The 26,210-nt window shown below is 54.9% G+C and overlaps 2 protein-coding genes across 2 annotated transcripts in view; both read left to right on the plus strand.

Annotated features, from left to right (window-relative positions):
- The window catches only part of TTC28 (tetratricopeptide repeat domain 28), an 81,759-nt gene extending 69,354 nt beyond the window's left edge, over positions 1–12,405 (plus strand). Inside the window, 10 exon segments of the mRNA XM_077307924.1 lie at positions 2,138–2,282; positions 4,065–4,244; positions 4,699–5,422; positions 6,010–6,134; positions 6,268–6,499; positions 6,619–6,695; positions 6,858–6,881; positions 7,127–7,256; positions 7,420–7,527; positions 9,114–12,405. Coding sequence (XP_077164039.1) covers positions 2,138–2,282; positions 4,065–4,244; positions 4,699–5,422; positions 6,010–6,134; positions 6,268–6,499; positions 6,619–6,695; positions 6,858–6,881; positions 7,127–7,256; positions 7,420–7,527; positions 9,114–10,705 — 3,337 coding nt within the window. The 3' untranslated portion in view covers positions 10,706–12,405.
- On the plus strand, positions 12,390–24,429 carry PITPNB (phosphatidylinositol transfer protein beta). Its single transcript, XM_077307925.1, has 11 exons — positions 12,390–12,580; positions 12,698–12,728; positions 13,271–13,416; positions 14,382–14,473; positions 15,046–15,053; positions 16,221–16,295; positions 16,542–16,625; positions 20,002–20,079; positions 20,384–20,494; positions 20,637–20,759; positions 22,744–24,429. Exons 1-11 carry the CDS (start codon positions 12,390–12,392, stop codon positions 22,792–22,794), a joined length of 990 nt encoding a protein of 329 aa, XP_077164040.1. The 3' UTR covers positions 22,795–24,429.
- Positions 24,430–26,210: the final 1,781 nt, after the last annotated feature.

Genomic DNA, 26,210 nt, shown 5'->3' on the forward strand with positions numbered 1-26,210 from the left:
GTAGCCTCTGTGGGAGAGTTGGGAGTCATCTGCCCAAATCTCTCTCCTGGCACTTTTGCATCTGTGCTGAAATCCTGGGCTGAAAGCACAGGACTCAGGGGGACTCTGTGGGCCAAAGGGGCAGAGCAGCAGCGTCCTGGCTTCACACCCTGAAACCTCCCCTTGAGACAGGCCTGGGTGGTCCCTCCCAATCCCAGTCCAGATAGGCGGTCCCAAAAGACACTGTGACTGATGGTATTGAAAGCCACCTGGAGATCCGGGGTAATCAATGCAGCAATGCTTTCTGGCCCAGGCCGGCTGAGCCCGCAGTAGCCAGGCCTGAAATCAGACCGGAACAGACCCAGCCAATCTGCTGCAAGAAGGAAGACAGCCCTCTCCCCCTTCATGTTAGATGTGTTCCGTGAAGGGATGTGTGAGTTCTGGAGGGTGCCAGGGCTCCAGGCGGCCGGCAGCAGGACATTCCTTCCCCTCAGCACCAGCATGTGGCAGTGCTCCCCCTCTCACATCCCAATCACATTGCTGCTTGCATTCAGCCTGGCAGTAGCAAAATCATTTCTTTTGCATCTTGCTTAGAAGGTCAAGGAGGAATCTTTGTGAAGTGTGCCCAGTGTTACCACGGGAAAAAATCCTCGGGTGTGGGCGGGAAGGTGACCAGATGGTAGCAGCTGCTGCCCCCTGCTGGAGAAGAGGGCTTGCACTTGAAAGCTCACACCCTGAAATAAACTTTGTTGGTCTTAAAGGTGCTACTGGACTCTGATTTTATTGTCCTCCCTCTCCTGTATTTCAAACTGACCTGGGAACTGGACCCACCACCCAAGTTTTGGAAGCAGATAGATGTCGACCTGAGAGGGCCTTGAGAGCAGCATCTTTATTCCTTTCTGCTGCCTTAAGAGAGCAGAACAAATCTTCGACCATAGCAAGGGGCCATGGGCAGAAGGAGGCCTGCTCAGGACTGTATGCTGGCCAGGGGTGAAGGAGGGGAGTCAAAGGGTGCAGCCTTGTCTCCATGAGAGTGTCCATGAGAATGCTGCTGCAGGGAAAGATGGAAGGGCCCCCCGAGGCAGCCAGTCAAGGAGCATGGAATGGCATCCTGGGCAAGACAGAGGAAGGGTGGTGAGTGGAGCCCTCTCCTGAAAGCGCTTGCCTCCCTGGAAATGGAGACAGGGGCATCTGGTGAGATTCCGTCCCCTGGGAGCAACATCTTCTATCAATTTATCCATATATGTCATTTATAGGCAGGCAGGCAGGCAGGCAGGCAGATATCCAGTCAATGCAACGGGATTAATTTTACAGAACCAGAAAAAAACGTGAATGGAAAAATGTCTGAGGCCTGCCTCACCATGCACAGTGCAGAGTGCGGGTGATAAAGGTGGAAGATAGTAAAAACCAGGTGAGCTTAGGTGGAAACTCATTTTAAGCAGCCTCTGACTTACACTCTGTGTTTTTATGTTGAGCTCCCCCTCCCTCCAAATATGCTGAGATTTAATTCCTACTTTTAACTGTTTGCCTTTTACTATTTTATTTAGTGTTGTCTCAGGCATGTTCCTGGAGAGGCGGCATTAAAAAATTCTAAGTCATGAATAAATAGACACCCCACCAAAAATGTGAAGCAGCGATACCCCACATCCTTCCGGAAGCTAGCTTTCCTTGCAAACAGCCCCTCTGTCTTGTCAGGACTCACTTCGAACTTGCCATGTAAGCAGCACAACCAAGCCTCGTTGTGAGATCTGGATATAGTAATAGCAAGTCAGGAAACATCAGCATAGGGAGAACAATAGCCTCTCAAACCCACAGTGAGGCCTCTGAAGGGCTGAGCACCGCAGACATCCTGGGGGATAAGATGGAGCCCTGGGGAATTCCACAAGACAAGTGACAGTTGGTCTTCAGCGGACAGCCTGCTCCATAAGGAACCAACCAAACCCATCCAAAACATTCCTCAACTGCAGCCCCCATGAAGCTGACTTTGCTGTGGCAATCCAGCCCCCCTTGCAGCTTTGGCGAATGGGCTGCTGGGGGAGCAGCTGGTTGCAGGATGGGCAGGGACAGAAAGGAGCTGACGTCTGGTGCTGGAAGGGGAGAGGGCCTTGGGGTGGGGCTCTCCTCAGCTGCCCGTCCACATGCCCCCTTGTTTCCACAGGAGCTGTCAGAGCACCAACAGCCTCTTCAGCAGCCCGATCTCCCCCTCCAGGGATGCCACCTCTTCACTGCCCCGCCATCCTAGCTGTCTCAGCCAGAACCCGCTACGCGCCCTCTACGACCTGCTGATTGGGCCTATGGAAGGGGTGAGTCATGAGCTGCCCCACCCTCTCTGGCCCTGTCGATACCTCTAATGAAGAAGCCGGGGGGCTCTTGGAGGGGGGGTACAACCCAGGCTTTTGGGGGCAGCAGGAGACCTCATCAGGAGACCTGGGTAGAATTTGTACTCACATTTTTTTCCACTATAAATCTTGCTGAATTCTGGTTGATTTGGACCCATATCTGCAGCCTTCCTTTTTCCTGATTTTAAACACATCACCCTTCTGCATTTACATTATCCCAATTTTCAGTCTCCTTCCTGCTTGATTGGGGGGGAGGGGGGCAAGTGGAGCGTGAGGCTGCTTGCTTATCTTCCTTTTCCTGCAGGAGCGTGATGGGGAGGGGAGGCAGCAGCCTCACAGAGAACAAGGAGGGGAAAGTAAATCCAAGAGGCACAGCTCTGCTGAGAGAAGTGTGGGCTTATGGAGCGCAGTCACTTTAAAATAGATCCAAAATGAGGGCAAAAATAAGTCTTGCGAGGGAATGGCAGTCGGGAACCAGGCAGTGTTTGAACTGATGCCCTGACCAATCAGCGACAGACTGCTTCGCTATATCAGCGTTGCAGAGGCTCCAAGGAGGAAGTTAATCTGGCAAAATGCAGAACCTCTACACTTAATACTGGGGCTCTCTGAGTGGTTTCCTCAAATGTAGGAAGTTATATACACTCCTGGATATCGCAGGGGAAACAGTGTCACTGCAGATCAATCATAGATGTTGCAGAGTGAAAATTTAAAGCATTAAATATCAAAATGGAAATTGAATAATGTGTAGATGACTTTCTTTAATTCGGAGTCACCTGGGATAAAAAGCCCAGTGCAGACTCACCCCTGGATAGGTGCCATGAAGACAGAGGCTGCCCTCACCTCTACTCAGGGAGGGAAGGCAAGAGACAACAGGGGTGTGTGTGTGAAATACATATAAGACTGTCTTGGGAAGCTTGCCTCCCTCTAGCCCCTTGGCATGTGGCTTGGCCCCTATACTTTCCACAGCCTCCCTCCTAAGACCTTGGCCTTGGAGGCTCCACTGCAGGGTGCAATCCAGCCTCTCGGGAGAAGGGCTGGGGCCGATAGCAGAGGCAGCCGCCTGGGAGGTTCCTGTGGGGGGGGGGGGCGCTCTCACACTAACCATGGTTCTTTAAAGGGCTGGTGTTCTCATTTCGCACAAATGTGCCAGCCATGCATGACTCTACTAGGATACAAGCATTTCCCCTCGTAACTGGTGATTTGGCTGAAACACAGGCAAATGCTGGCTTCCTTCATTTTACATCATTTTAACTTTGTTAGCATGGATCCTTAGATATGTGTACAAAATTTAAAGGTATTAATTCCTTCCTTTTCCACAAGCATAACTGTGACTCTCCTTAAGTACTTTAGAGAGTGCTGCAAACTATTCCTCCCTCTGCTATGTAAGGTTTGGCTTCTGAGAAGCAGGAAAAATAAAAAAGTGAAAACAGAGAGCTAATTCTGTAGGACAGACATGCAAGAATAGCATTTTGATAGCATTGCCTGCTCCAGTCCAGACGGCAAACTGAGGAGGAAAGCCCTTGGCCCTGAGCCACGGCAGAGGGAGCTGGTGAATGAGAAAGACGGGGGTGGGAGAAAGAAAGCGACAGCGAGGGGGGCCTCCAGGTGGGGAGTGTTGCCCCTCGGCGAAGTTGTCATTGCTGCTGCCGCTGCTGCTGAAGGGGGGGGGGGGGGGCTATGTTGCGCTGCTGGTGGCTCTGTTGTCTGCATCCACTGAGAGCCCCCCCCCCCATCCCTGTCTTCCAGGGCCTGATGCATTCCAGTGGGCCAGTGGGCCGCCATCGCCATCTCACCCTGGTTCTGGAGGGGGAGCTGTACCTCATCCCCTTTGCCCTCCTCAAGGGCAGCGCGTCCAATGAATACCTCTACGAGCGCTTCAGCCTCCTGGCCGTACCTTCCCTCCAGGCCCTGAGTCCTCACACCAAGGTGAGCCCCCCGCCCCCCCAGGTCCTGGGCTTTGGGGCTTCCCTGGCTGCGCCTTCTGACTTGGTGCACCGCAGGAGGCTGTGGGCTGATCTCCCCCCACACCCTGAAGTCCACTAATCACTGCCTGTTGTACCCTTCCCCCCCTCCCAGCTAGGATGAGGCAGCTCAGCTAGCAGCAACCCCCACCCCACAAGGAGGGCACCACCTGTTTGCAGCAACCGTGGGTGGGTGGGTCCCCCAGAAGCCACTGGAGTCTGGCCCCTGGATCAGCTGGCGGGCAGCGGAAGGTCCTCTTGGCATCTGAATCCCACCTGCCTGCCAAACAAGGACTCCTCTTAGGGGAGGGGAGCACTAGACCCAGGGCTGACCCACTCCCGGGACTGCCTGTATGAGCAGCTAGGGTGGAAGGAGGTGCACAGTGGACACTCAGCCTGGCAATGTGGTTTCTCTCCAGAGCCAGTTGAAGAAGAATTCAGCGGTCTACAGTGGCTCTCCCTCCATGGCCGCAGTTATCAGCAACCCCAAGCTGCCCTCTTCCGTGATGGACCGCTGGCTGTGGGGCCCCATGCCCTCGGCCGAGGAGGAGGCCTATGCTGTGTCGGAGCTCCTGGGCTGCCAGCCGCTGGTGGGCAGCCTCGCTACCAAGGAGCGGGTGATGAGCGCCCTGGCGCAGGCAGAGTGTGTGCATTTTGCCACTCACATTTCCTGGAAGCTGGCGGCTCTGGTCCTGACGCCCAACGCTGAGAGCACGGCTGCCACTGGCAAAGGCTGCTTCGGCAACTCCTACACGATCCCCGAGTCCCTGCGCATGCAGGACGACAGCGCCAGTGACGTTGAGAGCCTGTCTGACTGCCCACCCCTGCAGGAATTCCTGCTCACCGCGGCAGACATCCTGGACTTGCGTCTGCCCACCAAGCTGGTGGTCCTGGGCTCCTGCCAGGAGTCTAGCAGCAAAGTCACCGCTGATGGGGTGGTTGGGCTGACACGGGCCTTCCTGGCGGCCGGGGCACAGTGCGTCCTGGTCTCCCTGTGGCCAGCCCCAGTGGCTGCTTCCAAGTTGCTTATGCAGACTTTCTACACGGCTCTGCTGAATGGGCTCAAAGCCAGCGCTGCCTTGGGCGAGGCCATGAGGACTCTGCAGGCAAACCAGCAGTTCTCCCACCCATCCAACTGGGCAGGTCAGGAATTCAGGGCTGCTGCACCAGGGGTGGGGGTGGGGGAACAGGGCACTGCAGACGAGAGCACTAGGACCAACCGTGGTTCCTTTGGGGAGGAGGGAGCAACAGCCCCTCTTTGTGGGCTGGGAAGTACAAAAGACATCATGTGTGATGCTCCTCCCCCTGCCAGCATGGTGTCGCGGTTAAGAGTGATGGCCTCTAGTCAGAAGAGCTGGGTTTGATTCCCGGCTCCTCCTCCATGTGCAGCTAGCTGGGTGGCCTTCAGCCAGTCACAGTCCTGTTAGAGCTGTTCTCAGAGAGCAGTTCTCTCAGTGGTCTCTCAGCCCCACTGACCTCACAGGAAAGGAAGGTGACTGGAAGCCGCTTTGAGACTCCTTCGGGTAGTGGAAAGCAGAGCATAAAAAAAACAGCTCTACTCTCCTCCTGCAGAAAGAGACCAGGACACATCTGCTTTCTGGTGAGCACAGTGGGGGGCTGTCTGTGTGCTGCCGTCCTTTGGCCTGGGCAGGGGACTGGAGGCCCCCTGCCCCCCCCCCCCCAGATTGACCTGCGCCATGAGTGGCTGAGGGCTCTTTCTCCTGCTGTAGGCTTCCTGCTAATTGGGAGTGATGTGAAGCTGAACAGCCCATCTTCTCTGGTTGGCCAGGCCTTGTCGGACATCCTCCAGCACCCAGAGCGAGCACGTGATGCCCTTCGAGTTCTGTTGCACCTGGTAAGGGGCCAGGGCAGTGGGTGCACCAGAAGGATTCTGAAGCCACCCCCACCAACTGCAGGCTCCCTGGTGGCCAGGCATCCCCCTACCCCAGCCCTGCCCCATGCTCTCCGCTGTCCTCCTCCCTGTGCAGGTGGAGAAGTCCCTGCAGCGCATCCACAGCGGACAGCACAACTCCATGTACACCTCACAGCAGAGCGTGGAAAACAAAGTCGGTGGCATTCCAGGCTGGCAGGCGCTGCTGACCGCGGTCGGTTTCCGGCTGGACCCCCCCGCCAGTGGGTTGCCAGCCGCCGTCTTTTTCCCTACAGCAGACCCGGGTGACCGGCTGCAGCGCTGCAGCACCACCCTGCAGGCCCTTCTTGGTGAGTCGGGGGGGGGGGGTGGAAGCAGGGAGAGGTGCTGCCCCCCATCCTGTTTGCCTTGCCCTGCCGGGGCTGATCTTTTCCTGGCTGGGGTTAACCGGGCCCCTCTGCCTCTGCAGGTTTGCCGAATGCCGCCCTACAAGCTCTTTGCAAGCTCACTGCCGCCTCCGAGAGTGGGGAGCAGCTCATTGGGCAGGTGAGCCTCTGGAGTAGCTTCTGCCCACCCCTTCCCAGTCTGGCTCCCTTGGGAGTTCGGAAGGAACCTCGGCCATCCCTCTCCCCCACCCAGTCTGGCTTGCACTCTTCACCAACCTTCCCTGTTCTCTCTCTCGCTCTCTCTCCTTTCTGCTTGCCAAAGGCTGTTAAAAACATGGTCGGAATGGTGAGTATGGGGGCCACCCATAAGCTGCCCCCTCCCCTGCCAGTGTCCTCCTACTGCGGGTGTTTCTCTCTCCCCCCCCCACCCCCCCGCAGTGTCCCACTCCAGGTAGAGAGACTGCCCTGCCCACCGCCCTGCCTGGCCTTGCTGTTCTCTTCTTCTGCTCCTCGATAACTCTCACGGTGGGGGGAGGGGGAGGATGGGGGGCTGCCTGCACTGGGCTGTGCCTCAGGTGCTCTCGCCTTCAGCTCCACCAGGTGCTGGTACAACTCCAGGTGGGGGAGAAGGAGCAGGACTTCGCTCTGGCACCCATCCAGGTCTCCATCAGCGTCCAGCTGTGGCGGCTGCCGGGCTGCCATGAATTCCTGGCGGCCTTAGGTAGGGTTGGGGCAGCCAGGAATGGGGGGGGGACTGCCTGGCCCTGCGGGGCAGCTGGGGGGCTCCATGTCCTGGCATCACAGCTGCCGTGGACGGGGCTCTGGCAGAGGGGTGACTGGTGGCCTTTCCAAGGCGCTGGCATTGTACTGTGTGTTGATGGCAGGCTTCGACCTTTGTGAAGTGGGCCAGGAGGAGGTGATCCTGAAGACGGGCAAGCAGGCCAGCCGCCGGACCATGCACTTTGCCCTCCAGACTCTGCTGGCCCTTTTTGGTGAGCAGCTTTCGCCAAGGGGGGCTCTGCTGGGATAGAGAAGAAGGGCTGGCGGGGGGAGAGGGTGGGGCGTCAGGGTTCCCTAGGCCCGCTGAGTAACCACACTCTCCTTGACCCTTCCCAGGAGCGAGGCAGGGAGGAGCTGAGCCCTGCAGCAGAGCACTGGTGCTATGGGTGCGGCTGGGCCTTTCAGCAGGGTAGGAGGGCTGGGTCCCCCAGTCAGCAGGGCCCCGTGCTGTATAGGCCACAACCTGGGGCCAAACCTCTCTCCACCCTGTGGAATCCTGCCCATAGGTGTTTCTGCATCCACAGAAACACAGAGCTGGAAGGGGTCTTGAGGCTGATCTACTCTGACCCCCTGCACCATGCAGGAAGTTCACAGCTAGCGCCCCCCTACCCTTACACACACCAGGGACCCTACTCTATGTCCAGAGGAGGGTCAAAAACCTTCAGGATCTCTGGGCTAACTGCTTCCTGACCCCGGGTTGGCATTTACCTGGACATGTTCCACAATCCATCTTCTCAAGCAAGGTGGTCACCCTCTCAGGGGAAGAATTTAAGGCCAAGAGGTGAAGGTGGCCAGGACATCCTGGTTGTCATTAGGCATCCTGGCCAGCACAGTAACTGCTGCTCCAGATGTGGCACTGCTCAGGAGCATGTGTGTGTTCCCAGGTGCTTAAGACTGGTGTCTGAAGGCTAGCAGTGTGTCCTGTGCAACCCACAAGAGCTGCAGTGCTCGAGCAGCACCGCCACTAACCTCACAGCTTTCTGCTAGTGGGACTGGATCCTAGGATCCGTGGTAATATCCTGATATGCCACAATGTCAATACAAGCACTTCCAAGGCAGCCATGTGAAGTACCAGATTAAGCTCTGCTGGTGTACAATGTAGTACAGGGGGAGCTCCCTCAGTCCTCTCTTAATCCAGTGAATTTTGGCTAACCCCGGCCTGACAAGAGCCTAAAATGGGTTTAGTCGATGTAAAGATTGCCCTCTGCTGCACGGACCAGGAGTGTGGAATGGGGTCGCCAGTCCAGTCCCCTCTGATCTCGGAGGCCAAGTAGGGTCAATTCTGTCAGCTGAGCAGTGCACAGCCATGGCCATCGTGGCACCAATGGCTTGGGGTTTGTACAGCCCAGGGCCTTGAGATCAACCAAAGCCCTAATGCGTAGTTCTAAATTTGATGTGGTATGTTTTGAAGGGTATCTTGGTACTCAATTTGTATTTTAAAAATCCATTGAAAACATGAGCTTTGATAAAAGTAGCAGTGGTCACGAGTTAAGGTGGTGACAAAGACAGATTTATAAAACTACAGCCAGCAACGCTATCATTTTGTGCCAGCAAGAAATGAGTGGGAAACAGAAGGCTCAGGCAGCACAGGGTGAGACCCCGTGTGAGGGGGTCTCAGGAAAGGGCAGCAGGGCTCTCCCAGGCTGGAGCAAGAGGGAGGGGCGTGGGCCTGCTTAGCCTGCTCCCACTGAGGTGCTGTTGTGAGCCAGAGACTGAGGCAGTTGTGCAGGCCAGCTCCAGAAGGCCTTTCCTTGCTCTGGTGTTTCCCCCGTTTGTGACTCTCTCTTTCTTTCTCTAGACTCCACAGAGCTGCCCAAACGTCTGAGCTTAGACAGCTCCTCGTCCCTGGAATCGCTGGCCTCCGCTCAGTCTGTCTCCAACCCGGGACCGCTTAGCTACCAGAATCCCCCGTTTTCCCCCACCGGCCCTGACACCTTGGCCTTGGACGCCATCTCCGTGTATAGCCTGAGCTCTATAGCCTCCTCTATCAGCTTTGCCTCAAAGCTTGAGTGTGGGCTGGAAGGGGGAGGAGCCCGAGGCCGCCCAGATTACGAGCGGCCAAAGAACACCTATCCCCAGAGGACCCCTGGCCCGTTCTCCCCACCCACCAGCACTGCCTTTGGCAAAGATGGGGAGGATTACGAGGGCTTCTCCATCATCAGCAATGACCCACTGGGGGGGACGTTCCCAGAGGCGAGACGGCCACGGTTTTCCCCAGACCACAAACTCTTCCAGATTCATAAGATGGGAGGAGTCAAGATCTCAGTCAGCTCCAAGGGGAGTGTTAGCTCTCCAAACTCCCCTGTTAAAATGACGCTCGTTCCCAGCCCAAACTCCCCGTTCCAGAAGGTTGGGAAGCTGGCAGGTTCAGACACCGGTGATTCCGACCAGTCAAGCACCGAAACGGACAGCACAGTCAAATCGCAGGAGGAGAACCACCCCAAGCTCGACCCTCAGGAACTGGCCCAGAAGATCCTAGAAGAGACTCAGAGCCACCTCCTGGCCGTGGAGCACCTCCAGCGGAGCAGCAGCCAGCGGGGCAAGAGCAGCAGGGTGGACAATGGCACTTCTCCTCTCACTGGAGCCTCTTCCTTCAGGTCCTCAGAGACCAGCGCCTTCAGTCGGCCTCTGTGGTCTAGCCACAAGAGCCAGCCTTCCCCCCCCTCGGTGAAGCCAAAGCCCCCCACCAGGAGCTCCTCCCTCCAGAAGGTGAGCTCTGGCTACAGCAGCCCTGCAACATCCGAGGCCTCCAACAAGGAAGGCACAGGACAGCGCAGCCATCAGCCGTCCCCCAGCTCCGACGCTCATGGGGTGCTCTACAAACTCAAATACCCCAGCTCCCCCTACAGCACTCACCTCTCCAAGTCCCCCCGGAACATTTCCCCCAGTTCCGGGCATCACTCCCCGGCGGGAAGCACCCCGTCCCCTGCACTCTCCTACTCCTCTGCAAGCTCGGCCCGCTCCAGTCCCGCAGACGCCCCTGCCCTGGACAAGCTCCGGATGGCCACCATTGATGAGAAGGTACAAGCCATCCACAACCTGAAGATGTTCTGGCAGAACAGCCCCCAGGGGTCCACGGGCCCCATGAAGATCTTGCGGAGCTCCTCAGGGAGAGCAGCAGCCAGGCGAGACGTCCTCAGCTTATTGAACTTGTCTCCCCGGCACAGCAAAGAGGACGCCACTGACAAGATGGAGCTGAAAGAATTGTCTGCTCCACAGGACCTAACCTCATCCCAAAAGAACCCCCAGAACGGACACAGGCGACCCGACCCCACACAGTCCACGCGCCCGGCCAGCACGTCAGGTCCCGGGCCCCCTGGGCGGTTGCCTTCAGGAAACGGTTACAAATTCCTGTCGCCAGGACGGTTCTTTCCTTCCTCCAAATGCTGAAGCCCTTTTGATCTCATGCAATCTTGGGGCCTTTTTTCCTGCCCATATGCTTGAATGGTACTGGACATGGGAAAGCAAACCAAGGAACTTGAGCCTCACTCATGGCAGGGTGCAGTGGGCCCTGCCTCCCACCGGCTTTGCCAGCCTGAAGCCTGCCTTCTGCTGCCCCCTCCCTGGGTGTCGTTCTCCAGCAGGTGGGGGGTGGGGTGGGGGTGTCCACCAGGAAACACACACCACTTTCTGCAATGAGAAGTACAAGCCATGTTGTTATTGATGCTTCCGGGGGAAAAGGGGGTATAGTACCGTGTTGCGCTCGCCACAGCAGAGTTGCTCAGCCTGCCCACGCTGGAGGGATGGGACAGAAGAAAGGCCACTCCAGTGGGGGAAGAGGATGGCCCCCTCTCAGGGAAAGTCCTGGCAGCACTATTTTCTGATGCTGCTGCTGCATTCCTACCTTGTCTGGTAGGGACAGGCAGCATCCATTTCTGGCCACCAAGGGAGTGGCAGAGGAGGTTCTTTCTCTCTGCAGACCAAGCTAGGAAGACGCCCCTCAGCCCCTAGCTGGAGACGGGCACAGCTGAGATCTTGGACTTGGCCTGTCCAGAGGCTGGCCACTGCAGTGGCTTCACTATGCAGATTCTTAATTGCAGCTGGGGCCCACCTCTTGTGTCCTCCAGCCCCTCTACTGCCACTCAGCTATGATGCATACATGCCCTGTGGGTGGGGGATCCATAGCAGCAGGCAGCCCCCTCCTCTCACCCTCGACTCTGTTACTTGTGAGACTGAGCAGCAGCTTGGCTTGCCGCACCCCATGCCTTTAGCAGGGGGGTGATCCTGTTCTTCCAGCCTGCATCTTGAGCCAGGCAGGTACCCAGCCTCCTCACTGCATGCCCAATTGGTCTCCGGGCCATGGCTTGTGGGGTAGGAAGGCTGCTGAGGGTGCCACTGGAGTATGCGGCCCAATGCTCATGACTTCCCATATGCCTAGCAAGACCTCAGAGGACGATCCCGGGGCTTCCATCCCATAGAACAGTTCCAGGCTCTCTGCACCTGGCTAAGGATGCAGCCGCAGGCTGCTGACAGTCTGGTGGGGTGCCAAACATTCTCGCCCCCCCCACCCCCAGAAAGGCAGCCTTACATTAAAGCCATAAATCTAAATTTTGGGGTTTGAGTTGCTGTTGCCCACTCCTTGGGGCATCTGGACCGGTGACTGGCTGGGAGGCGGGTTGGGCTGCTGCTGGTGGCGGTCCGCCCTTCCCCGCCCAGCCTCGGTGTGGCGCTGCTGCTCCCACCACGCAAGCCCACTTCCGGGCAGCGAAGCGAGGGCGCTTTCCGAGGGATCCAGACTGTTACGGGGGCCCGCCGGGAGCCCCTTTGTTTCCTATGCAAGCCCCAGCCGAGTTGCAGCGGAAGCAGCCGGGAGGCCCCGCCTCCGCCTGCCCCCCCCGCGGGTCTGCCAGGGCTATTGGGGGGGCTCCTCCCCCTCCCCCTCCCCCCCCGAGCATGTCCCGCGGCCCACAGGACGTTTTTGTAGCTCCGTTTCCGCACCGCGCGGCCCTTTTGTATTCCGGCGCCGGCCCTGTACAGAGGATTCCCTATTTTTATGGCGCTCGCGGGGCGCTTGCCCCCCCTCTCCCCCCCCCCCACGTTGTGACTCTTCTGTGTCTCTTCTTGATATTAAAGCATGATGACGACCACGACGCCTCTGCCTGTGCCGACTCTCTTTGGGGGGAGGGGCCTCGGGGCCTGCCCATGGACTTCCGGCGGAGGCGCCCGGAAGTGTCGCAGCCGCGCGGTGGCGTGTGGGTGGGCGGCGCCGTTGGCGCCTGCGCGCTGGGCTTCCCTGCGAGGAAGGATGGTGCTCGTCAAGGAGTTGTGAGTGCGGGGCCGGGGAGGCTCGCCCCACCCCCCCCAGCCCCCCACCCCTCTCACGCCCCCTCCTCTCTCTCTCTCTCTCTCTCTCTCTCTCTCTCTCTCTCTGTTGCCTTGCAGCCGCGTGGTCCTGCCCTGCTCCGTGCAAGAGGTGGGTGCCCCCGGAGGAAAGGCAGCGCAAGGCCCGGCGCCCCTGCCCGCGCGGGCCCCGCCGCCTTCTCGCGGGAAACGGGCCTCGGCCGCCCTCGCAGGCGAGCTGGGCTCCGGAGCCGCCCCTGGAGGTTGCCCGGCCTCCCGCGGGGGGTGGGGGAGGGAGGAGTGCGGGGAGGGGCCGAAGCCGCTGGCCCTAGAGAGAGAGAGACACACACAGACCCGTCAGTGGGAGGGCAGCAACCCCCCCCCCCCGGAGCGGCGCTAAATAAAGCGTGAAGGAGAGGAAGGCAGTGAGTCCTCTTATAGGGTCCCTGGAGGGCCATGAAGCCCGCTGGTAGGTGCATTTCGTCAGTCAGCTGTTTGCGCTATGCTTGTTGTTCCTCGTCCATGCAGGGCTTTTCCACTGATGTTATACATACAGTCAAGGCAACAGAATGGAAAGTTCCTAGCCACAAAATGGAACGCTTTCTGTGTGACTCTGGTTTTGTGTGGGAGGGGCTGGGGCTGTTTAGCACCTTAGTTTTTTTTGCTTTTTCCTAGTATCAAGTTGGGCAGCTTTACTCAGTGGCTGAAGCCAGTAAAAATGAAACAGGTGGTGGTGAAGGGATCCAGGTGCTAAAGAATGAGCCTTATGAGAAGGATGGTGAGACTGGCCAGTATACACATAAGATCTACCACCTGAAAAGGTATGGAGGCATTGGGGCTAACTGGCATGCAGCATGGAGGTGGTGATGGTGGGTCCAAAAGGGCTGGAACTTCAACTTCTGCCAATGGTCCTGGCCTTCCTCATTGTATTGCCCCTTTTCTTGTTATTTTTGCTCTCCATGTGACTTGCACAGAGGTTGACATGTGATGCCATAGTTTGCCAGGGAGAAGATGCTGCTAGCAGTCCCCAGGACTGGCAGGTACTAGTGGAAGCTCTAGCAGCTGAAAAAACAAGAGTCTATCTTTCAGGGAGTGATAGGTAGAATTCCTGCAGGTGTGGGGGTTGGGGCTTTCCACTTGAGGAGCAGAGGGGTTGTTTAGAGGCCACAAGTTTTCCTAATGCTCCATTGGAAATTTTGCTTCACCGAGCTCAGGAGGAGGATACTACTTGTGCCTGTGGAGGCAGAGCACACCTTGGTTGTAATTTCCTTTCTAGAATCCTTTATAAACAGAAAAGGCTTGTTCCTTTTACCAGATTATAGGAAAGTAACTTAAGTATGCGGAGGCAGGTGAGGTGCTGTTACTTGTTGGCTAGAGAAGAAGCATGTGTTTTAGGATAGGTGGTGTCATGGCTGTCGGAAGGATGCCCTTAAGAGAGAGAGAGAGAGCGAGCAAGGGGGGATCTCTCCTGGAGGTTTCCAGCCAACAAGCAGCATCTTTAGGGGACTGCCCCCGAAGCTGCTGACCAGGCTCTCTAGGAAAGGGAGCATTGGATGATTGTGTTTTTAAAAGCTAACTGGATTATGCTGGAGTTGCTTCCTTTAACTCCAGAGTGATTATTCTTGGGAGTTAAAAGCTCCAGTGGTTTATAGGCAATGGTGGGTGCTTGCTTGTTGTCTAACACTTATCTAGTGAGAAAGGTCTCTTGGGGCAGAATGTTAAAAGGGAAAATGTAACTCTTGTGGTGAGACTTACTGTCCTGACTTTCCCCGCCAATTCTTTGCAGCAAGGTCCCTGGTTTTGTGCGAATGATTGCCCCTGAAGGCTCACTGGTCTTCCATGAAAAGGCCTGGAATGCGTACCCATACTGCAGGACGAGTGAGTGTCCTTTGCCCCGGGCAGGCAGTTTGAGGCCAAGCATCAGTGCAGTGCCTTAAGATATTCTGGCTTCTGTAAAGCCATTTGAGCATCTGGGGAAGGGGGGGGGGTCTGCAGCAGTGTATTCCTGGAGCCTGTTCTTATTACCCAGATGAATTTCTGCAAGCTCCTGTTCTCTTGATCCTGAACCTTTGCAGCCAGCCCCTTGTGTGTCTGTGATCTGGGGATAGCAGCTTCCAGTTGACAAGGTGCATGTATCACCTGGCATAGCCATACTGGCACCACATATGGCTGAAGGGGTGAGAGTAGAGTGGCCAGAGGACACATTGCAGGGCCTGGGCTGGTGGCACAACGAACGACCTGCCTGCGGGTTGGGCATTTCAGCATCTTTGGTAGGAAGAATGTTCTGTCTCCCTCTGCCCCATGGGCATTGCTCATACTCACAGCACCTCCTACATTTTAAAGAGTGTGTTAAGCTGGTTTTTAGAGGGGAATCCAGTTTTGGCTTCTGCCCTTTGTTGATTGTTCTCTCTCTCTCTCTCTCTTTCTCTGTATGTTTTTCCGGGCTTCAGTTGTAACGGTGAGTACTGCTATTTTACTCTGGAAATGGCATTTAACTGTTGGCAGCTCTGAAATGTTTAATGCTGTGTATTTGCCGGATTGTATTAAGGGGTTCCTCTAGGTGAGGGGTTAAGGCCTGCTGGGGAGCTTGCTGGATTTCTAGGCCAAATGGCTGCCACGGCACATTTGCTAGGAGAGAAAAGGACAATGGAGCCTGTGCCTGGAGATGGAAGTGGCTTCCTGCTATGCTATGAGTCAGCTCCAGGCCTGTCCATTATCTCCTCCCGCAGCCTGGAATTTGTGCATTTGAACACAGGGATACAAATGATGAAGGGCCCAGTTTTTGGGGAAATGTTGAGCACCTTCCTCTAGGTCAAAGCCCCTGCCTTGGAGGTCTGGGTACATTGTCTTGAGACTTAAAAAGAGATGAAGCATAGGCATTATTGGTGTCTTCATCCTGAGGGTAACAAAAGGGGGAAGATACCCCCCCAATCTTTCCAGTGTGGACTGGTGGGAAGGTATCATTGACTTCAGTGGGAGGTGATGGGGTACTGATTGTTCTTTTGCACTCCAGGGTGGGGGTGGGGATGGGTTAGTTTCTTTAACCCTGCAGCTGCCTGCACCCCTACCCAGTGGCTGAGCCCTTCAGTTCCAGGATCAGAGCCTGTCCAAGAAAAAAAAGAAGAGTTGGTTCTTATGTCGCTTTTCTCTACCCCAAAGGAGTCTCAAAGCATCTTACAGTCACCCTCCCTTTCCTCTCCCCACCACAGACACCCTGTGGTGAGGCTGAGAGAGCCCTGATATCCCTGCTCAGTAAGAACAATTTTATCAGTGCCGTGGTGAGCCCAAGGTCACCCAGCTGGTTGCATGTGGGGGAGTGCTGAATCAAACCCAGCTCGCCAGATTAGAAGTCCGCATTCCTAACCACTACACCAAACTGGAAGGGGAAGAGTCTGTGTCCGCCACCCTCTGTCGATTCTCCCAGCAAGTGTTTTCTCCTCACCCACTCCAGTCTTTTTACCTTGTGAGGAAAATACGTGGGACAGGTGGGGATCTCAGTCTGCCTCCTAAGATGTCCCTTCGGGCCAGAAGTGGTGTTTGAAATGGTTTAAAGAGAAGCTTGTAATTAAACCTATCGGATTCAATCCTGTTGGTTCATGCCTTGTTTCTTGTGTCTTTTTGCCAGAATGAATACATGAAGGAAGATTTCTTCATCAAGATTGAGACATGGCATAAGCCAGACTTGGGGAGTTCGGACAATGTAGGTTTGAGAGCAAGCTGAGCTGTTCATGTGGCCTGTTGCTTGGCACCCTCAGCAGCCAGTCAGCACACCGAAGACGGGCTACCTGCCCTCCTGGGAAGCACTGGCTTTTGCAAGCCCTGCACGGGAAGCGCCCAGGAGTGTAGATCCAAATGGCCTCTGGCTCTGTCTGGTTGGATGTGCTCTTTGAGGACAGGGGAGGGGGGTGCGTCATGGCCAAAGCTGACAGGACTCTGCCTCTTGCAGGTCCACGAGTTGGATCCGGACACATGGAAGAGTGTTGAAGTTATTCACATTGATATTGCGGACCAAAGTCAAGTGGAACCAGGAGTAAGTGGGACCCGTGGGGTGGGGGGACTGGAATGCAGCCACTTCTGGCTTCCTATTGCTGGGTGAGTTGGACAGCCCTGCAGAAGCTTCTCCTTGAATAAGACTACCTGCAGGTTTTCCAGTTAGCCTGCGTGCTGCTGTTTTGATGGCAGCCTGTCAGCAAACTGTGCCTGGAGGGCCTCTGCAGCTGGTGCCAGGTTGCTTCTGCTGTTACTTGCAATGTGCGGCTGTCTTGCAGAGGCTATTTTTGGGTTGACTCTCAGTCGAGAGGCTGAGACAGTGAGCTTGCAGGAGACTGGTGGTGCTGCCTGCAAGGACAGATCTCCATCTGTTTTATAAATACCATAATTTATTTACTATATAGTCAGCCTTGTGTACTGATACTAAAGACGCATTATAGGATAGGGCTGTCCAACAGGACATCTCAGAAACTCTTGGTTGAATCTCATGTCAGTAGATAAGTCTCCAAACATGCAGGACAGCTGCCGGGTTTGCATTCTTGGGCACTTATATGTTTCTTTTCAGCATATAAACACAAAGCAAGAGAAGGCAAAAAGTGTTGTGAGTGCAAGACAGCTCTCTTCCTCTCTCTGCCAGCAGATCTTACTCCAGGCCAAGAGGCTGTGAGGCAGCTGGATTAAAAACCGGTTACCTGTGAGGAGGAGGAGGTGGTGTGGGGCAGGCTCAGGTCCATGTGTGGTGACTGGCGAGTGCAGTCCAAGCTACACTGAATTTGATCCCTTGGGAGAGGGTAGTTCCTGTGCAGGATCCTGCCTTTGAATCCCAGTCCCCCCCCCCCCCCCCCGGGTCTGAGCTGAAGGCAGATATTTCAGCGGCTTGTTCTTGGGGAGTGATTGCTAATTGCACCTTTGTCTGGTTCTGCTTTTCATTGTCTTTGGAGGGGGGATCTCTGGACTTGCCTCAACCCTGAAGAGGGGCCCTTCTGTCCTCCTTCCGTCAGATTGTCATTTTTGGCCTGTCACAACAAACCAGGATGCCAGCAAAGCAGAGAACCTGATGGAGAAAGCAGAGGATATTTCCTCTGCAGCTGCATGTGCTCTGGCCCTGCCAAGCGCTTGGCCTTCGCTTTGAGTGAACCTTGGCCAAACAATCTAAAACGCTAATCAATAAACAGCCTGGCTCCAAACTTGGCGGGTTCTTGAAGGGCCTAATGGGAGTCAGATGGCTGCCCTGCTCCGTCCCAAATGCAGACGGAAGGGCTGCACAGACATCTGCTGCTTGCTTGGAATCTAAATTTAAACCTGGCTCCTTCTAATCATCTCCAGTATTTTGTCAAAGTTGTTTTATGTGATTTGTATACAAAAGTCACTTCCCAGGAGAGGAGGAATCTTGAAAGTGTAAGCAGGAGGAGACGTACAATTAGCCACAGAGAGGCTATGCTTTTGGAAAGGGTTTGAAGGAAAATGAGCAGTGGGAATGCCTAAATTAAGATCAGCTCTCTGGTAGCTCTCTGCCTCATTCACTCTCCGTTCTGCCCAGGCTGAAAGGGGTTTTCTGTGGTTGGGTTGACATGGGGTGCAGGGGGGGCGGGGTCATCCTTTCCCCAGAACTTGCGACAGTTGAAGCCTTGCCTTTCCTGCCTTTGGCTGTTTCTAGCCTTGACCTTGGCTTGTCCACACAGATTGATGTGTAAGAACTACAGCCTTATGCACAAAGCCCCATGAGCGGGGTGGGAGTGGTGGTTGCATGTAGGGGATATCAGAGCTATGTGCTCTTCGCTCCCTCCTCTCCCACTGCAGCAGCAACAGTGAGAAAGAGGAGCAGAATCCCGGGCTTTGGATGCCTTAGCCCCAGAAGCTGTGGGGTGATGTTGGTGTGTTGGGGCAGTCAGGGGCCAGGAGGTGTTGCAGTCCCCTTTGCAAAGCCCCCTCTTGCCAATGACATGGGCTGGGAAGTTCCGCGTATGGACTTGATAGGCCCCCAGGCTCTCTGCTCTCAGCCCTGTGAGACAGGAATCCTGCCTGCCTGCCGCTCCTTCCCATGGCCACATCCTGCTGCGGCAGAGGTTTCCTCTATGTGCTCCAGTTTCTGTTAAATTTGTGGAAGTGGGAAGAGATGTTTTTGCTGCCTGTTGCCCCAGACAGGGCTGTGGTTCTCTCGTGCTGTCTCTGGCACAGCTTGTGAGGCAGCAGTGGCCTTTGACAGGAAGGGTGTCCAAGTTCATGGCTGGCATCTTGGCCATGGTGGTGCAGAATTCTTCCTGCCACCGGAGAGAAGCCCCCTCTTCTGGCCCTGTTGATTGCTGGTGCTTTTGGTTCAGCAGCTGTTGGGGAAGGAGGTTAACTCTGCACAGGGTGGGGGTGGCACTTCCAAAGTTGGCCACGCTTCCACCCACCACAACCCCTCCCTCCCAGGACTCAGGATGGTGGCTGTCTCTCCCGCTTTTATTGTATTCTCCTAATAGTGACCCTGTGAGGCAGGCCTGCCCGGAGGACATCTGGCAAGCTTCCATAGCAAAGCAGAGAAAAGAAACTCATCTCCCTGCTCATAAACATCCCGGTCTGGTCAGGAGCAGCAGGGATGGTTTGCTTCTGAGCTGTTCAAGTCTGGACTGAACTCTAGTCTCAATGAGATTGGGGTCGGCTTCTTTCTCCAGAGCAGCGCCCAGGACAGCAGGGAAAAGCAGCCACAATGGGAAATAAAATACAGCACAGAGAGAGAAAGAAGGAAATAAATCCTCCAGTTCAAGGAGGAGTCTGAGATGCCACGGTCGTTCCTTTTCCTCCTCTCCTAAAGAATGGGGGGGGGGGGGGGAGACCCAGGGGTCCACTTGCTGGTCACTGATTGGGAGGGGGGCAATTGGAAGCCTATCCTGCCCAGCTTGCAGTTATGTAGCTGGGGAGCAGGCATGCCCCTGCAGAAGGCCCAGGGCTGCTCCATGGGGGGATGGTCCAGTAGAGCCCTTGGCATCGCAGGGGTGGGCAGTGCTTTCATGACATGGAGTTCAGCTCAGCAGGATTGGAGTGTGTTGGGAGGGCTTGCTGTTCAAGGTGGGTTCTTCACTTTAGGGGTCTGCCACAGGGCTTTGGAGAGGAGTCTCTTGGTGTGTTCCCTCCCTTGCTTTTGAAAGAACTTAGAATGGTGCTTCTGAAGTCTTTTGAAGGAGGAGTCAGCCGCAGCCCGGCTCCCTTTCACTTGGCCAGAGGAGCTTTCTCTGATTTGGACTGGCAAGAGTTTGTTTCTCCCAGTGGCCCACAGGGCACTCTGGAGAAGAGCAGGTCTGCTAGTGGTGGGGAGAAGAGGTCCCCTCCTCTCTGGATCTCCCTGGGCAGTGTCTACTCTGTTGCACTGAATGCCCGTCGTCGGCAGAAGCCTCGGAGGAGCCTCTTTTCTTCTGCTGTGTTTTGATTTGCAGGACTACAAAGCTGATGAGGACCCCGCCCTGTTCCAGTCAGTGAAGACCAAGCGAGGCCCTTTGGGGCCCAACTGGAAGGTAAGGACAGCTGCAGGGTCAGGTCACAAGGAAAGCCCCGTGAGCCCCCCCTCATTCCGTACTTCTTGCTTGTTCCCCCCCCCCCCCCAATTCTCTCCCGTTTGGCCTGGCTCCCCGCATAGACGTTTGGTGAAAGGGGGTGGAGATGCTGTGTTTGGACAGAGGAGCTCGGCCTTTCGTCTTCCGCTGCTCTCATGGATGGGCCTTCCCCAGTAGAGTGTCTCTTGAGGTCCCCTGCCAGGCAAAGAACGGAAGAGCCGGTCTTTTGATGCCTTCTGGGGGTGTTTGGGTTCTGTGCCTGCAGAAGGAGCTGGCAGCTGAGGAGGACTGTTCCAAAATGTGCGCCTACAAGCTGGTGACGATCAAATTTAAGTGGTGGGGTTTACAGAATAAAGTTGAGAACTTCATTCAAAAGGTGAGAAGGCAAGAGCGCTTGCCAGGGGGTGGGGCGAGACCCACTGCTTTCTGCCTCCCCCCCCCCCCCCCAGCTAGCAGCTGCAGCTTTTTGGGCAGCCAAGGACCTGCCAGCTTAATCCCACATCGTTGCCTTTTGACAGCAAGAAAAGAGGATATTCACTAACTTCCATCGGCAGCTGTTTTGTTGGATTGACAAGTGGATAGACCTCTCGATGGAAGATATCCGGCGAATGGAGGATGAGACCCAGAGAGAGTTGGAAGCGGTGAGTGTCTGCCCTCACCCTGCTTATAGGGAATGGGCAGCCTTCGAGGACTGGCAAGAGTTTGTTTCTCCAGAGGCCCCCATGCCCGCTGGTGCTCCATGTGAGCTCAGCCTTTTCCAAGAGCAACTGGGCTGGGGGAGGGAGGGCCCAGCTGGCTGTTTTCAGGGCTGGCAGGCTCTGGACCAGGGCTGTCCTTCAACTGCTGTGGGCCGATGTTGGCTTTGGAGTGCTTGGCAGGGCATACGGCTGTGGGGCAAAGCCCTGGCCAGAAGAGCAGAGCCGCAGCAAACAAACAATCCCCTCTTGCTGGCCGGGGCCCTGTCCAGCAGCTCCCTTGCTGGATGCCTTGCTACTGCGGTGTCCTCGTGCCGCGGTTCAGCGGTGGGCCTGATCTTGGCTGCCTTTCTCAACCCACCTTCCACCCTTGAGCATCTTCAGTTTCCCGTGTTTCTCTCTCTCCTTCTTCTTGCTCACAAGTCTGATTTCCGTTCTTGGAGCGGAGAGCTGGGGCCAGAGTGGGGCTCTGCTAGGCAGCACAACCTCCAGGGCTGTGGAGCTGCTGTGCTCCCAGGAGTCCTCACTGCCTTTTCCTCCTCTGGCCTGCATACTCCAGCCCTTCAATGCAGCATGCCCTTTTTGGCCTGCCTAGGTTAGGGAACGGTGGCTGTGGCCTTTGTAACCTGATGGACCTCCAGGTCGGCCTCTTCTTTGGTTCACTCTTTTTCTCTCTCCTCTACCCATGTTTTCTCTTGATCACACATCTCTGTTGATTCCTCTGATTTTCTTCTCCACGGCTCCCCCTGGCCCTCTGCATGCGGTGGTTTCCCATGGTTCCCTGAACGCCACTCCCTGCTTCCAGGAGGAGTTCTTTCATTGGGTAGAGAATGAATCTACCTGGGACCTGGTCAATTTCCTCTGGCTGATTATGTACATGGCAAGAATTCACTGCTAGCCTCCACCAAAATGCCCATCCCAGCTTTTGAATTCCTCTTTTTGAAACCCCCCCCCCCCCCCGTGCACCTTGTCCAGTACGGCGTCTCAGTGGTGTGCTGGGAAGGAAGCCGAGGGCGGCTCTCTGCCCAGTTATTTCCTGGGCACAGGGGCCAGGCTGGTCTGGGGCTGGCTGTTCTTCCACTGCAGTAACACTTTCTCACTAACCCCCGTGGGGTTCACTTCCTGGTGGCTTACAGTTCTATTTTACATCTAGATGCATAAGAAAGGTTCCATTCGCGGTACGTTGGCTGCTGACGTCTAGAGGAGTCCTGTGTAGGGTCAGAGGCAGAATGAAGTTGTGTAAGTGACTTGTTGGGAGAGGAGAGGAGGGGCCTCGAAGCCCCTCCTGATTGCTGAACACTTCCAGCACGGCAAGGATTGGGGAGTCTCCAAGCTACCTGCCAGCCATCTCTGTGGCCCCGGGTGTGTTTACTTTATAGCCAACATCACACGGTTTGTAAGACAAAGTGTTGTGACTTATGGGTGCTGTCCTGAACTGTGTTGGGGATTCTTTCTCCAGTCCCTCAGCAGGCGGCATCACTCCATTGAGTTGGGTGCAGAAGAGCAAGCATGCCCTCCGTGGCTGCCCCTCAAGCTTTCGTGGGCAGGACAGAGTAGCTCACTGCTTTACTTCTAAGTCAAAGAGCTGCTCTCAAACCTCAGGCATCTATCCCCAGTCGTGAAGGTTGGGTTGCTGCACTTGTTGAATGCGGCAGCCTTGCAGAGGAAGTGGATATTTTTTCCTGATGTGAATTCTAGCTTGCAAAGGCAGGCCTGTGAGCTGTTCTCTGTGCCCAGGCCCTGGGGTGGATTTTCTTCCCTTGAGTTTTGCAGCGTGGCAGGCCCAGCTGTGGCATGGTGGCCGGCTGTCCTAGTCAACTGTCTGGCAGGCTCTCTTCTTGCTCCGTGCAGGCCAGCCTCTCCTTTCTCCGGCTGTCTGCTGGTTGGCGGATTCCTTTGCCGATGGGCTTGGCCTTTTCTCTCTCTGCAGTTGCGGAACCAAGGTCAAGTGAGAGGAACAAGTGCTGCGAGCGACGACTGAAGGCTCGGCTGCCCTCCCAGTCATGCTGTCAGCACATAGATCCACACGACTCTCTGCACATCGGGGTTGTGCATGCGTGCACACATGGCAGTGTGTGCACATGTCTGGGGGAGCTGCCGCGGTTTCTCCAGGGTACTGAATCTCGTTCACAAAGGAAACAGCTTTCAATTATGTGTATCTAATGCAAACCATCCCACCTAGTTTCATGTGAAGGGAGAAGAGGTGGCGGTGGCAGCTGCTGCGTTTCATGACGGTTGCTGCTGGGCCTGCTGGCTCCTCCTTGTTCTATGGCTGCCTGAGCTCTGGGGCAGTCTGGCCCCTGAGCGTACCAGGGACAGTGTTTCCAGTGGGTCTCTGGACTCAGCGTGCTCTGGGGCTCTTGGCTGTGGCCATCCGCGTGAGTCTTTCCTCCTGCTAGGACTTCCCTCCTCCTCCTCCTAAGGAAGCAGACTTGGATGGGCAGTTAACGCCTCACCTCATGCTTCCCCACATTGTTTTGGGGCAAGAACTCAGAATGTATTTATTTATTTCTGGATGGATTGTCACTCACTTGCAATCAAATCAGAAATGTCTCTTGTAGCAGCAATCTTTCTTTTTTGCTGTTGAGTGAAACAAGATATGCCCAGCTTTTATCTAACCTACAGCTGCCAAGGGGGGGGGGGGGAAAATCTGTTTTACTGCTATTTTGTATATTGAAAATGGAGGGTTTCTTCATACAAATTGGCAAAATAGGAAGAGGTTTGTGATTCATAAGCATCATGAATGACCCTGTTGTAGGCTTGAGCTCCACCTAGTAGCCTGAGACCGCCACTTGCTGTCTGCACGTGCTGCGTTCCAGAGCTGCCCCTGTCCGCGGTGCTGCAACAAAGGAGGAGATAAGATTTCTGACTTTCTTCATGCTCCAAAACATACTGTATTAAGAGTTTTTGCTGTTCAGATGTATGTGGCGAAATTGTAACCTTAGCATTGTTTTGGTTCTTAACTTGAGGTCAACATGAGAAACTGGTTTCCAGAAGACCTTCTGTGGACTGGCTTATGGATATCATCTTCCCTCCTTTTCAGGAGAGGGGCTCGTACCCTGGAGATGCCGCCTTCCCCAAAGCTTGATAGAGTAGCAGTAGAGTCTTGGTGGAGTGCAGGCAAGTCAGACTGGTTGGAGGGGTTGCCGTGCCATTGGACCAAGGGAGCCAGCAGCAGGGCCCAGTCTCAGAGGGCTGCCGCAGTGTGGTTTCCCTTTGCATACATAAACATTCCACTGGGGGGAAGCCAGAGTTGTGAGGTGCGCTGGGCAGAGTGAGTCTTCATGTTGCTGGATGGAACATGGCCCCAAGGCTGAGCATCCAGGTGTGGCTTGCTTGTGCTTCCTGCCGTCGTAAGACTGGCTTTGTCAATAACAGTTTTTAAGAGACTGTTGCTCCTTGAATTGGAGGCTGATTTTCTCCCTGCGCACGGATCAGCTCCTACTGCCTCCTCCAGCCTCAGGGAATGTGACATCACACCTATTTTGTGGGATGGGGGAGTAGTCCTCAAGCTCTGGGAATAGGAACTTTGTAGTGAATGTAAACTTAGCTTTCTTCTGCAGTTTCTGGCCTGAACCGCGTTAAGGAAAGTAAATAAATTTGCTCATAAAACTTCTCTTGTTTGTGCTTTGCATTGCGTTGTGCTGGGGGAAGAGGGCTGTGCCCATGCAGGGGAGAGTCAGGTACAGAGGGCTGGTGGCAGAATCCAAAAGGCCTCTCTGCCAAGGGGCATTGCTGCCCTTGTTCTCCAAAAGACAGCACTCCCAAATAGGAACTTTTTTGTCCCACCTAAAGAGCCTCTACCCCATCTGGTCTGCATCAAACGGGCTTTGCGGAGAAGGCCAGAACCACACCTTTCCTGGCCTAGGATGTCATCCTGGGCTGGTATAGTGTAAGCAGCTTCCGTGTTAGGCATCAGATGAGGGGTCCATCAGCATCCTGTCCCCTATAGTGGCCAACCAGTTGGCTGCCCTGGAGAGCCAACAAACAGGCCACAGAGGCCAAAGTCTTCACCTATTGTTGGATCGTGGCACTAGTATTTGGAAGCTGACTGCCTCTGACCATGGAGGGTCGCTTAATTTACCATCAACCACCTGTTGATGGACATTTCCATGAAGCTGTCTAGGCTGCTCTTAAAGCCATCATTATGTCCACTGACAGTAACTTCCACAGTTTTATTACTTGCTGAGTAATGAGAGCCAACAAGGAGTGGTATCTGATTCCTTGTTCCTCCACATGCAACCAGCTGGGTCATCTTGGTCCAGTCACTGTGCTGTTAGATCTGTTCTCACAGCTGTCAGAGCTCTCTCAGCCTCACCTACCTCACAGGATGTCTTCTTGGGAAAGGAAGAGAAGACAGTTGTAAGTCGCTTTGAGATTCCAGGTAGCCAAAAGTAGGGTATAAAAACCAGCTCTTTCTAATGTACCTTGTCTGTCCAGTATGTGTTGCCCATGAAATTCATTCAGTGGCCCTGAGTTCTAACATTGCGTGCATGTGTGTCTGTTTACTCCGGTACAAACATCATTTTATGGAGCTCTCTCCCTTCACTGTCTCTGCCATATGGAGAAATCCGCGGCAGCCCTTCCTCATAGGGAAGGTACCACCACTCCTGTGCTTGGTGAGGCCTGTGGCCGGAGCTCTCCACAACCTGCCTCAAGGGCATTGCACTGTGGCCCGCTTAATCTTCAGTCCTCTTCCTAACCCTTTCCAGCAATGGCTTGACCTTTCCGGTCAGTGCAGTACTCCGAGCTGTCATTTCCATTGAGCTAAAAAAACCTTTCTGACCCTGTCAGCATCTATTTGGAGTTAGGATATTTTTGTTCCACCTACCTTGAACTTCATTGGCCACATGGCTACCGGTAAAGTGATCCCTCCTGGAGCCATGCACAGTCCACTTATTTTCACCACCCTGAACAACTTGGTGTCATTTGGGTATCTCACCATTGCTTAGTTCACCCTCCTGTTCCAAGTTATTTATGAACAAATTAAATAGTATCACAACAAACCAATAATTCCATACAAGACTCCTTCATTTATTTCTGCTCTCTATTTTCTGCCATTTCTGCATGTTCTCATCCCATGGCCACTAAATTCATTGCAGAATCTTTGGGGAGGTCCCTTGACAAAACCTTTGGAAGCCCAAGGATAGGATGCCTCCTGGGTAGCCCTGGGCCACATGTTTGTCAACCAGTTGGTGAGGCAGGGCACTGCTCTAGGGCAGCCATGACAAGTTCTCAGCAGGCTTTGTTCCAGATATGCTAAATCATTGTCATTTTTTGTTCATTTTTGGGGGCAGCTATTAAGCTAACTACCATGTATTTCATTGACTTCTCTATAAATCCGTGTTTAGAATAGTAGTGCAACATCCACTGTTTTTAATACAGAGGCCAGTTTTA

This window comes from Paroedura picta, chromosome 13 (assembly GCF_049243985.1).
Source record: "Paroedura picta isolate Pp20150507F chromosome 13, Ppicta_v3.0, whole genome shotgun sequence".
NCBI classification, from domain to species: Eukaryota; Metazoa; Chordata; class Lepidosauria; order Squamata; family Gekkonidae; genus Paroedura; species Paroedura picta.

Bases quoted from the DNA above. Each gene is read 5' to 3' on its own strand.
- PITPNB (XM_077307925.1), top strand. From the start codon at position 12,390: ATGATGACGACCACGACGCCTCTGCCTGTGCCGACTCTCTTTGGGGGG. The intron at 12,581-12,697 runs GTGAGTGCGGGG...GTTGCCTTGCAG, and splicing joins ATGGTGCTCGTCAAGGAGTT to CCGCGTGGTCCTGCCCTGCT. The intron at 20,760-22,743 runs GTGAGTGTCTGC...CTCTCTCTGCAG, and splicing joins CCCAGAGAGAGTTGGAAGCG to TTGCGGAACCAAGGTCAAGT.